We start from the raw sequence: 12,862 nt of genomic DNA on the forward strand, positions 1-12,862 counted from the left end.
TCCCAGGATTTTAAAAGGTTCTTGCCACTCAGGGCCTAATCAAAGAGAAATAGGCCCATAGCATCACAGATCCTCCACCATACTTAACAGCCGGCATGGGGTGCTTTGGCACATATTTATAATTAGTTTCACTTCAAAACAAAATAGAGTGTAAAAGAACTCCATCTTAGTGTTACTTTACCGAATCACACAGTTCCAGTTCAGGTCAACTCCACATGCCAATGTTTGCAATTATGGGACAGAAAAGGTTTTTCTGTGGCATCACTCCTAAACAGCCAGTTGGCATTTGGATGGCAATATGCTACTTTTTTTCTGCCCTACTCTAGCAATGAGTTTTAGAGATTTTTTTTTCACCTCTCTTATCATCCAGCTCACTGTGTGTGGTAGCAGGATACATTCAAATCCTTATCTATCCTAGTGGCCAGTTACCAAAGGAAATGTGCCTGTTTTTTATTTCATATTTATACCCCATGGAAACAAAAACTAATGGGTAACCAAAGAAAAGTTCATAGAAACTCTCACCAGTTTAAATGAGTAAAGCACAAGTGAAAAAATGTTTGTTTGTTTCTTTTTAAACATGTGACTTTTTTCCACTGAATAGATATACTCTGGTTTAAGATTGGATTAAAAATGTATGTGGGATTATGCTTCTAAAATAAAATATGAATTTATTTTAATTCTATTTGTACATCTATAACAGGGGTGCCAACAAATTTGTCCATGTCTGTAAATAAAGACGCTGTAAAATTAAAGCGGATAAACTGTCACAAATACCAAAAGACCCAGAAAATCCTTAGCTTACTCTTCTTCAGTCAATTAGAATAATTATACCGAACATGGCTGCTGACTGGCACTCTAGAGCTAGATGAGGAGAAAAAAAATCATTTTGCAAGATAGATGGAGTGGCAGGCTGCAGAAGCCCATGTGTCACTCTGTAAACCTAGACAGGAAAGTAAGTTGGCATCTTGCAACTTAATCAGCATTAACAGGCTCTCACATCAGCAATCAAGCTTAAGGCATTAGCAGTTAAGGTTGATGCCGAAGAGGCTAAAACAACTGGCAAAATGGCATCGGCACATATTGGTTTATGTTTCAAAGGGGTCTCTTATTGTTACTACAGCCAAGGATCACTTTTTACCCCTGTCACCAGAGGCATGTTCTAACAGAGGTTGAGATCAATACCTCTAAATGGGAATCAGATATTCAGAACTTCCCTAAAACCTGAGAACCATTTATTAGGTCCTTCAAGAGACAGATTCAAATCAAGACATATTGCCTTTGTTTTCAAGTTTGCTCTTTGTTGCTGTGATTTACATGACAGGTTCCTGTCTAATTTTTCTCAGAAGAGGCAGAACATGAAAAGGTTATAAAAATCCTCAAGCTCTGCTTGACAAGTGCCCTTTTTCTTGCTTTAATTTCCCAACCTGGTGTGAAATACAAAGACTGGGGAAAAACAAATACACTTTGTTGGATGATGGTATGGTTACCTATTTTAGGCACTATGATCATCCAAGCTATTATATGACATGGTGGTGATGCACGCAAAAAAACCATTCTGTTATTTTCATTAAAAAGGATGTCTCTGCACATAGGCTTCTTGTGGTGCAGGCACAGCCTTTCATCATCTCAGGTGCCATTATTTCAGCAAAATTCTATTTCATTTTGTGATTGATGGTTCCCTGGCAGTCTTGGTCAGACTCTGGATGTTTGCAGCAGGCTCTCATAAAGGCTATGATGCTATTTATTAATTCAAAGATCTCTTTTTTTTCATTCACCATTTCTCATTTCTTTCTCTGTCTGCCTCTCACACAGTGCCTGAAAAATAATCACCAATGGACCGGCTGGTTCTGTGCGTGCTGCTGTGTGCAGCTCTGGTGAAAGGCTACAGCTGCCCCGGCCGGTGCATCTGCCAGCACCTCTCGCCCACTCTGACCTTGCTTTGTGCAAAAACAGGGTTGCTATTCGTGCCCCCCACCATTGACCGCAAGACAGTGGAGCTGCGACTTACAGACAACTTTATCACCATCATCCGCAAGAAGGACTTTCTCAACATGACCAGCTTGGTCCACCTCACCCTATCCCGAAACACGATCAGCCAGATCGTCCCCCATGCCTTTCTAAGCCTGCGCTCACTGAGGGCTCTCCACATGGATGGGAATCGACTCAGCATCATAAAGAGCGATCACTTCAAGGGCCTCAGCAACCTGCGGCACCTCATTCTGGGAAACAACCAGATCCACCAAGTGGCCCCAACTTCCTTTGACGTGTTTGTCTTCACTATTGAGGACTTGGATCTTTCCAACAACAACCTGCGCAGCCTTCCATGGGAAGCCATAGCCAGAATGACCAATATTAACACACTCACCTTGGACCACAACCTAATTGATCACATTGAAGCAGGAACTTTCACTCTGCTAACTAAACTGGTCCGCCTGGACATGACCTCTAATCGTTTACAGAAGCTTCCGCCAGACAGCCTGTTCCAGCATGCTCAGGTCTTGTCCGATGCTAAGGGCTCCAGCTCATCCACCCTGGCTGTTAGCTTTGGCGGGAATCCTCTTCACTGCAACTGCGAGCTGCTGTGGCTGCGTCGGCTAACTCGGGAGGACGACTTGGAGACCTGTGCCTCGCCGGAACACCTCTTGGACAAATATTTCTGGTCTATACAAGAGGAGGAGTTTATCTGCGAGCCCCCGCTGATCACCAAATATTACGCCTCTAAGCCCTATGTCATGGAGGGGCAAGGTGTAACTTTAAAGTGCAAAGCCATGGGGGATCCAGACCCAGACATTCACTGGAGGTCACCAGATGGCAAGCTGGTGCATAACAACTCTCGCACCATCCTGTATGATAACGGCACCCTTGATATTCTCATCACTACGCTGAAGGACAGCGGGTCATTTAACTGCGTGGCTTCCAATGCTGCAGGTATCGCCACAGCTGCTGTCGAGATCAGCATGATCCCCTTACCCTTGTTCGTTAACAACACAGGCCACATGCGTGAGGACCCCGGCCTTTCTGACATCACCACCTCCTCTAAAGCCGGCAACGACACAAAAGGCTACGACAAGCATGACAGGAGGGTGCTGGTCACGGAGCTGACCTCTTCCTCCGCCGTGATCCGCTGGCCATCTGAACGCCACATCCCCGGTATCAGAATGTACCAGATTCAGTACAACAGCACAACAGATGACACTTTGGTGTACAGGTAAGCCAGGGTGGAGGTGGGATGAATACCAAGAGAGTTTGAATCCCCTAAATATTATGTTAACTGTCAATTTGCAGATCCTTACAGATGCACATTGGTGAAGTAACCAAAAAAAAAAAAAAAATCCAAACTCCTACAGAGTAGTCATAGTAAAAAGAAAGAAACTCAAGTGGCATTAAATTGCCTCAGTGTATGGCACACATTGGCTGCAAAACTGAGTGGTTTGTTGCAAACACATAAATTGGATTGCAAGTCCAAGTACCCTAAACAATCAAATGGTCTTAATCAGCATCATTAGAAAGTAATATGACAGCAACAATAACACAATAAGTATTGCACTCCATATAACTGTATCATTAGAGCGTGTTGGAAATAATTGACTGCAGCACAGAAGGAAATTAGAAAAACTGTGTAAAGCCAGGATTTGTTGTAGAGGGTTCAGGTTATTTGCCTTTTGCAAATTAAAAGCAGAACTAACACATTATAATGACATAATAATTAAGTTAAAACAATGAAAGAACAGACTAGCCTTGAGAGGATTAATAAGCTTTAGGTTTACAAATTTGCTTTCATTTTGGCATTTTTCTCTCTTTCATACCCAAAAAATTACAAATTGTTGTTTAAATCTTTAGTAATTTGCTTCCTGAGTTAAAAAATTGAGATATTAAAACTTAAGTAGCACAGATATCCCGGATACAGTGCTTTGCATAAATGTTTTACCCTTTTATCTTTTTCACATTTTGACATGTTCTAACCACAGACTTCAAAACATTTTTTAGGATTTTTATTTGACAAATGTTTTTCTTAAGAATAAAAATGTGTTTGATATGCATTTGTGTTACAACAAAATACATGCAATAACAGTCATAATCCTTTTGAGATATGTTTCTACCAGCATAGTCAGAAAAGATGGGAACTATAAATAAACATTTTGAACAAAGGTTTTGCTAAATACAATTTTTTCAGTTGGATTAAAATCTGGACTTTGACCGGACCATTCTAACAGATAAACATGATTTGATCTAAATTATTCCATGGTAGGTTTTGCTGTATGTTGTGGATTGTTGTCCTGCTGGAAGGTGAACCTCTGCTCCAGTCTCAAGTTTTTCAGAATTGCCCTGTATTTACCTCTATCTGTCTTCCTATGAACTCTGACCAACTGTCCTGTTCCTGCTGAAGAAAACCATCCCAAAAGCATGATGCTGTCACCTCCAGGTTTCATTGTGGGGATGTTTGTGTTCAGTGCAGTCTTAGTTTAACTCTATTATTATTTAACTCTATCAAACAACCTCATACTGAAGTTGCAAAACCACTTTTGTATATATGTATATTGTATATATGTATTTATGGACATAAGGATATATGCAGAATATATCTTATAACACAAAAAAACAAAAAAGAAACCCAGAGGGCAAAGTGTACCGGAGTCAAATTCCTTGTTTGTTGTATGTACGAACTTGGCAATAAAGCTGATTCTGATTATTAGTTTGACTCTATCTACCAAGGTGACTTCCGAAGGCAGTTTGTTGCATTGGATTATATTTAGGTGCATCCGTTTTGTTTTTTTTCGGGTTTTTACTTGTAAAAACTTGGAATATTTTCCTTCCATTTCACTTCTATGCTCTAATTAGTGTTGATCTATGAAATCCCAGTAAAACACACAGACGTTTAAAGTTGTAACATGACAAATGTGAAAAGGTTTAAGGGATGTGAATACTTTTGCTTGGTCTTTTTTTTTTTTACCAACATACAATATGAGCACATCAAATACACACCCAAGTGTTTGCAAAGAGATATGACTAAATAATAAGATTAAAATGGCTTTGTGGAACAACAACCCCATGTTATTACACTATCATCATTCCTTGTGCAATGTAAATGTCGGTGCATAGTAATGTTGAGTCACACTAAAAAAAAGTGTGTAAAGCTGAATTTGATTGGATAAAACAGAAAAATTTAATAGCTTTTAGTGTCAGCTTACAAAGGCTTATGCTGATGTAGAAATATCTCCCTCTCAAAAACACGGGGATGAAAGAACCAATTAAAGATCTGTTGAAATTACTAGAATAAGTTTCATGTGTTTCTTTTAAATTCTGTGACACAAATTTACTGTATTTCAGGATTTTGCCTTAAGGGTGAAAACTAATAGTAGTGGTTGACATCCTTTCATTCCCTCCCCTCTTTTTTAGCTTTTAACAGATATAACGAGTGGCTCTTGTATAATTTTCTCGTTCAGTTTCACCATGGAGATGAGTGTTATTTTGTCTTTAGGTGGTACATTATTACCTACAAAATGATAACCATCAAATCCCCCTTTAGGGAAAAGGAACAAGCTTCTAATTATATTAACGCCAATGTTGACCTGAAGACAATGCCTTTCTCCTGCGTATTTAGTGTAATCTCGCACTTGACCTTAGGTAATCACACAACAAAACACCGTCTTCACAGCACGCATCGCTTGTCCTGCAGTATGCAGCTGTTGTGGGAAGACAATAAGTGTTTTTATACTTTATCACCTTTGCTTTCATTTTATACACAAACCTTAAAGAGGATAATATGTAATTTTGTTTTATACAGTGCATTGTCAAAGTATTCATAGCCCTTGGATTATTTTTACATTTTGTCACGTTACAACCGCAAACTTCAGTATGTTTTCTTGGGATTCTGTGTGAATGACTAACGCAAAGTTACAAAAATTGGTGATGTAGAAGGAAAGCTGCCTTTACACCAATACCCCTAAATAAAACATATTGTTCTGAGGAGGCCTCAGACATTTTTAAGCAGACATCAGTAAACAGTCAAAGTCATAAAGACCAAAGAACACAGCAGACAGCTTAGATATGAAGATGCGGAGAAGATTAAAGCAGAGTTAGGTTAGTGAAAAATATCCCAAACTTTCAAAATCTCACAGCACTGTTCAATCCCTCATTCAACAATGGAGCAAGTATTGCACAACGTTTGGCCTACCAAGCCATGGCTGTCCTTCTATACTGGCAGGCAAATTGCCCAATCAATATTACCAATATAAAATACAAATATGTCTGTTAATTAATTTGTCTCCCTTGATCTTTTAATTCTCTTCGGAGACTCACCGGGTTCTGTTGTTTTTTGAGAGTGTATGAGTTCGGAGTTTATCATAAACAGCCACAATATTTGAGCCTGAACGTAATATTAGCAACAACAAAAAAAAAACCATTGTTGTAGGAGTTGGCAATCTGCATGTTGTAGCTTTGTTAACTTAAAACATAGCTTTACATAACAGTCCTGCAAAAAAAGTTAAATTGAACATTTATGTACGTACAAATAAATTATTTTACAATGATTTTACTGAATTCGTTTTGTTTGTTTTGCCAATATTTTAACGATATACAACGTATTTGATTGTTTAAATAGTTTTTTGGTGACACAAAATTATTTTTTACTGCAGAAACAAAACCCTCCCCTGGCATATGTTCACATTTAAACAATGTAATCAAACTGATCCAGCTCCGATTGCCCTGCAATGACATAACGTTACTGTCAATAATGCGATGTGTTTTGTTTAGTGACAAGATTAAAGCATACAATGTATTTATCACCACATGGAAAAGCTGCCTTAAAATGGTGCTTTTTCACCTGCTAAGAATAAGAAGGGATTTTAGCATCCAGTTTTCAAATGAAGGATTTAATCTGCCTTATAATGTCTTTAGTTCTTTCCTATAAATTACATTATCAACATGAAAGCACAGTGGGTCTTTTGCATGATGTGCGATTACAGACTGTGCACGTCTGATCAGGTTTGTGCGCATTCAGCAGATGATTACTGACAGCAAAGTTACGCTGGAATGATGTCGAAAGAAGTGTTGCAAGTTTTACCATAGGAGAAATACAGGGGTTGGACAATGAAACTGAAACACCTGTCATTTTAGTGTGGGAGGTTTCATGGCTAAATTGGACCAGACTGGTATCCAGTCTGCATTGATTGCACATTGCACCAGTAAGAGCAGAGTGTGAAGGTTCAATTAGCAGGGTAAGAGCACAGTTTTGCTCAAAATATTGAAATGCACACAACATTATGGGTGACATACCAGAGTTCAAAAGAGGACAAATTGTTGGTGCACGTCTTGCTGGTGCCTCTGTAACCAAGACAGCAAGTCTTTGTGATGTATCAAGAGCCACGGTATCCAGGGTAATGTCAGCATACCACCAAGAAGGACGAACCACATCCAACAGGATTAACTGTGGACGCAAGAGGAAGCTGTCTGAAAGGGATGTTCGGGTGCTAACCCGGAATGTATCCAAAAAACATAAAACCACGACTGCCCAAATCACGGCAGAATTAAATGTGCACCTCAACTCTCCTGTTTCCACCAGAACTGTCTGTCGGGAGCTCCACAGGGTCAATATACACGGCCGGGCTGCTATAGCCAAACCTTTGGTCACTTATGCCAATGCCAAACGTCAGTTTCAATGGTGCAAGGAGCGCAAATCTTGGGCTGCGGACAATGTGAAACATGTATTGTTCTCTGATGAGTCCAACTTTACTGTTTTCCCCATATCCAGGAGAGTTACGGTGTGGAGAAGCCCCAAAGAAGTGTACAACCCAGACTGTTGCATGCACAGAGTGAAGCATGGGGGTGGATTAGTGATGGTTTGGGCTGCCATATCATGGCATTCCCTTGGCACAATACTTGTGCTAGATGGGCGCGTCACTGCCAAGGACTACCGAACCATTCTTGAGGACCATGTGCATCCAATGGTTCAAACATTGTATCCTGAAGGCGGTGCCGTGTATCAGGATAACAATGCACCAATACACACAGCAAGACTGGTGAAAGATTGGTTTGATGAACATGAAAGTGAAGATGAACATCTCCTATGGCCTGCACAGTCACCAGATCTAAATATTATTGAGCCACTTTGGGGTGTTTTGGAGGAGCGAGTCAGGAAACGTTTTCCTCCACCAGTATCATGTAGTGACCTGGCCACTATCCTGCAAGAAGAATGGCTTAAAATCCCTCTGACCACTGTGCAGGACTTGTATATGTCATTCCCAAGACAAATTGATGCTGTATTGGCTGCAAAAGGAGGCCCTACTCCATACTAATAAATTATTGTGGTCTAAAACCAGGTGTTTCAGTTTCATTGTCCAACCCCTGTATCATGGCTTTTGTGATTCGCTCCAAATCAAAGTTTAGATAATCCTACATAGAATCTTCTATTCTCATCTATTGAAACGTTCTAAATCCACACGCAAAAATTGCACCCGCAAACCGTTTCAGGCTTTGAAAATCGCATTGCTGGTGGTAAGGGATGACATTTGCATATCTTCCTCCCATTAATTTGCGCGTTTGGATGATTATCATATGTTTTGCATATTATTGAAGGCAGACACAATAAAAAGTTTGCGCCCGCAGTTCCGCTGATTTTGCACACGCAATCCGATTACCACGCAAACAGGTTGCGTGTGGTTTTTTGCACACAGATCTTTTGAATATCAGGCTCTATGCAAGTCAGAATACTAACTCTACATATCATCCTAAAAATGCCATGCACGTGGTCAAGCCTGGTGGTGGCAGCATTTTACTGTAGGGATGCTTTTCTTTGGCATAGAGTTTGAGGCTGATCAGAGTTGGTCGGACAATGGATAGAGCTAAATACGTGGCAAATCTAGAGGAAAATCTGTTGGAGGCTGAAAAAGACTTGAGACTGGGGAGGAGGTTCTCATTCCAGCACTACAGCAACAGCAGAGTTATAATGAAAAGGTTTAGGCCAAAGCATATTCATGGAGTAGAATGGCCCAGTCAAAGTCCATACCTATATCCAATTTTTGGCAAGACTTGAAAATTGCTGTTTCCAGATGCTCTTCATCCAATCTGATTGAGCTTAAACTATTTTACCACGAAGTATGGGAAAGATGTTCAGTGTCTGGATTTGAAAAGCTGGTCAAGGCATATCCCAAAAGACTTGAATCATTAATTGACTTAAAGGTGCAGAAAATAAAATGCACACCAAACTTTACTAAGTGTTTTTGTAAATAATATTGAAACCATTTTTCTTCTAATTGACAGCTGTTCACTACTTTCTGTTGCCCCACAAAACATCCCTTGACAAAATGTGAAAACATTAAAGGGGTATGATTACTTTAGTAAGGCACAGTAGGTGGTGCTTAAATATGCTTCACTAGAAGGACTGATATTTTGTACCTTGTTCTTTGTGCAGCAGCCACTGTTGTGTGATTTAAAGCACCTTATGCAAATCAGTATGTGTGGGTGTTGTGATTCTATTTTTTATTAGACCGTTACATCTTAACCACTGCACCATTTCTCTTTTCCTCTGCAGAATGATTCCGTCTACTAGCAAGAGCTTTCTCATCAATGATCTGGCTGGAGGACGGGAGTACGACCTTTGCGTGCTGGCCGTGTACGACGACGGCATCACGTCGCTCACAGCCACACGTGTAGTCGGCTGTGTGCAGTTCCACACAGCCAGCGAAGTCAGCCAGTGCCGGTTCATGCACAGCCAGTTCCTGGGAGGCACCATGATCATCATTATCGGCGGCATCATCGTTGCTTCGGTGCTGGTGTTCATCATCATCCTGATGATCCGCTACAAGGCCTATAGCAGCCCTGTCGACAGCAAGGCTAAGGTCAGTTCCACCATGCACTCGCAAACCAATGGCAGTCAGCAGCGGCTGCAGCGCTCGGCTTCCAGGCAGCCATCTGACGAGGGTGAAGCTCAAGCACCCAAAGAGTGCATGGCTCTGGTACTCAGGGTGGACAGTGAGAAGAAGGAGGACCCTGCCGCCACTACCTCTATCCTCGAAGTGGAATTGCCTCCAAATGTGGACAAGATTAAGAGAAGGAGCAGCATGGATGCTCAGCGCTCCGGACCACCATCAGAGGACACGCAGACAGACAGCAGCCTGACAGGCTCCACCATGTCCCTCTGTCTCATAGGCTCCAACGCCGGCACTAAGGAGGCTCCCAGGCTTAAGGACAAGAAAAGCGCCCTGGCCAGCGTGGGATTACTCCCCAACGAGCTGGCACGAACTAGGCACAGATTCTCTTTTGACGGTGGGGATTATTCCATATTTCAGAGTCATAGTTACCCGCGCAGAGCGAGGACGAGGTGGCACAGGTCCACCAACCAGCTTAACATGGAATCATCGCCACTTGCCAACAGGAGAGTTACATTTAGCAGCACTGAGTGGATGCTGGAGAGCACTGTCTGAGGAAAGCAGTGTAGCAAAAAAAAAAGTTTAAAAAGAAACAAACGCATATCTAAAACCACAAAACGTCTACATGCCATACAGCACAATGATAAAAAACAAGCACATTTACATACTCATGCTGACTTCCTGTGAGTTGCTGGAGAAGAACAGCCTCCTGTCACCCTGATTCCCCATCGTTCTCCCAGAGCAGTTTATTTAGGCCATGTCTCTTCTTTTTTGCAGCGGTGCCTTATTCTTTAAATGTATGAATGGAGGATGCTGCTCACTGTAGTCAAGCCTTCCTCTCCGTTATCGCCTCCCACTCTGATGGCGGTGGGAAGTGTTGTTTTGGCTTTTTGGTTTTCACTGTTTTCTGTGGCACACCAAGGGGGGTGTGGCATTTGGATGTGACTGTTTTATTGTTAAAAAAAGCATAATAAGAAAAAACTACAAAAAAAAAAAAAGCTTCATCAAGCAGTAACTTGTAAAGTGAACAGCCAGGTACCCTGTTATGTCAATCATGTTTTGGGTTTTTTCAATGAAAAAAAAAACAAAAACTTTTGCACAGAAGACACGAGATACGAGGACAAGTATCAACACCAGTCTATACAATATTATTAAGAAAAAGCTGAGTTTTTGACTGCTCATTTCTAATTTAGTGGATAAAAAGAGTGGATGTGAAAACCTGCCATGGACGGTCAGACTGTGTGATGTTGAATAGGTATTGTTCCAGACGTGACTGTATATTCATCGGGTACTGTATCTGGCTGGTCTAGATAAGAGGCGGCAAACAAAAAAAAAAAAAAGACATATATAAGTATATTAAAACATTGGTGTATGTGTACTAACTATGTAAAGTAAATAAGTCATATGTCACATGACTTTTTACATTGCATTTTGGTGTTGGCTGCGAGTTTTTACATTAAAAACCTGTCATCACTCCTCTTAATATTTAGTATGTCCAAGTTTGAACCATTTATCCCCTCATGAAGGGTATTAAATTTTTTGTGTGGGTTAACTGTATCATTGGTGTTTGTTTTTTCTTTCTTTTTATCTTGTGCTGCTTCAGTGTCCACAGTAGCAAGAGAGGGACACAAGAGAGGGACGCACAAATCGAAATGATAAATATTTGATGCCTCGGCGCTATTTTTAAGGCTTATGTGAAAGCATCACAGTGCCAATGGAGTGGAGTGGGATGTGTGACGGCGAGGGACAAGCCAACTGGACGTGGTGCTGCATCCAAATGAAGCCAGCTGTTTTACACAATGATGTCAGAGCCGATTGTCACCACTAGGGGGAGAAAAAGCTTTCCATTGTTTCAAATTAGGCACTTTCCTGACCACTGCTTATCTGAATTTGTAGGGTTCATCAAAACTGGTTGGTTTCATTGTATGCATTAGGAATACATTTTTAGGGTTGTTGTCGAAAGGCAGGTTCCAGAAGCTAAATATTCCTTGAATTATTGATTCCAAAACAAGATTTAAAGCCCGTTCAGGATCATTTTGTATCCAGGTTTTCAACTATCTGGCCCGAACCTTCCCCCCTTGGAATAAAGAAATTGGTTGGAGTGATCAGGAAAAAAAAAAGACAGCTGGACAGAACCTGGAAACTTCTGGAACACCAGTGAAGCAAGTTACACTGCATCAAGTAGTGAGAGGAGCTGACCAACAAAAAGGCCCCTGCTTCAAAATCAGCACCATCAAACTCCAGAGAAATTTTTAGATACCCACAGAGGGTCTACACTGGCTCTCAAAAGTATACCCACCCTGTAAAATTGCCAGGTATCTGTGATACAAAAAAATTAAACCAAGATAAACCATATCAAAACTTTACAGGTGATGCATACCATATGACTCAACAGCAACCAAATCTGTTAGCAAAAAAACAGACCTTCAGAGATGCAATTACTCAGTTGCACAAGTTTGCACACCCATATACTAATACTTGTTTGGGGCACCTTTTGATTCCTTTATTTGGCTAGGCCTAGTCACCACTCTTAAATCAACTTTGGTAAGATGTCAGGTTTTTGTAATGTCCATGTTGTTCCATATAAGCTCGTTATTAATGACACTCATCACTGTGCCATGGTGTACATATAATGCTGTGGATTCTTTAGTTTCATTATTAAACTGATACCATTGCGCAATAAGATAAGATTCATTGTAACCTGTTTTAGTTGAACTAAAGAGCACAAGTATCAGGAAGATCCTCCAGGGAACTCTGATGGTTTATCCGTTTCTCTGTAATTGATAGGTGTGTAACAAAGAAGACTATATGCTAAAACTTAATTGAAAGGTTCTTCAAAAAAGTATTAGTTTAAGCATTTGCACATTTATGCTACCGCATTGTTGCAGGTTTTTATTTGTTATGTTGTTTCCTCTGATAAATTTCTCATATCAAAGTTTGAGCCTTAAAATTATTTATCAAGGCTTCATTTTTACATTAAAAAAGCTGGCATTTTA

General features: G+C 40.6%; 1 protein-coding gene across 4 annotated transcripts in view; it reads left to right on the forward strand.

The window, feature by feature from the left end:
- Nucleotides 1–11,423, forward strand: part of lrfn1 (leucine rich repeat and fibronectin type III domain containing 1) — a 221,830-nt gene extending 210,407 nt beyond the window's left edge. For all 4 annotated transcript variants that reach the window (XM_047392490.1, XM_047392489.1, XM_047392491.1 and 1 more), the window contains 2 exons: nucleotides 1,813–3,208; nucleotides 9,530–11,423. In XM_047392490.1, coding sequence (XP_047248446.1) covers nucleotides 1,833–3,208; nucleotides 9,530–10,421 — 2,268 coding nt within the window. In that variant the 5' untranslated portion in view covers nucleotides 1,813–1,832 and the 3' untranslated portion in view covers nucleotides 10,422–11,423. The remainder of the gene's footprint in view (nucleotides 1–1,812; nucleotides 3,209–9,529) is intronic.
- The last annotated feature ends 1,439 nt before the right edge of the window (nucleotides 11,424–12,862 follow it).

This window comes from Girardinichthys multiradiatus, chromosome 18, assembly GCF_021462225.1.
Source record: "Girardinichthys multiradiatus isolate DD_20200921_A chromosome 18, DD_fGirMul_XY1, whole genome shotgun sequence".
Lineage (NCBI taxonomy): Eukaryota > Metazoa > Chordata > Actinopteri > Cyprinodontiformes > Goodeidae > Girardinichthys > Girardinichthys multiradiatus.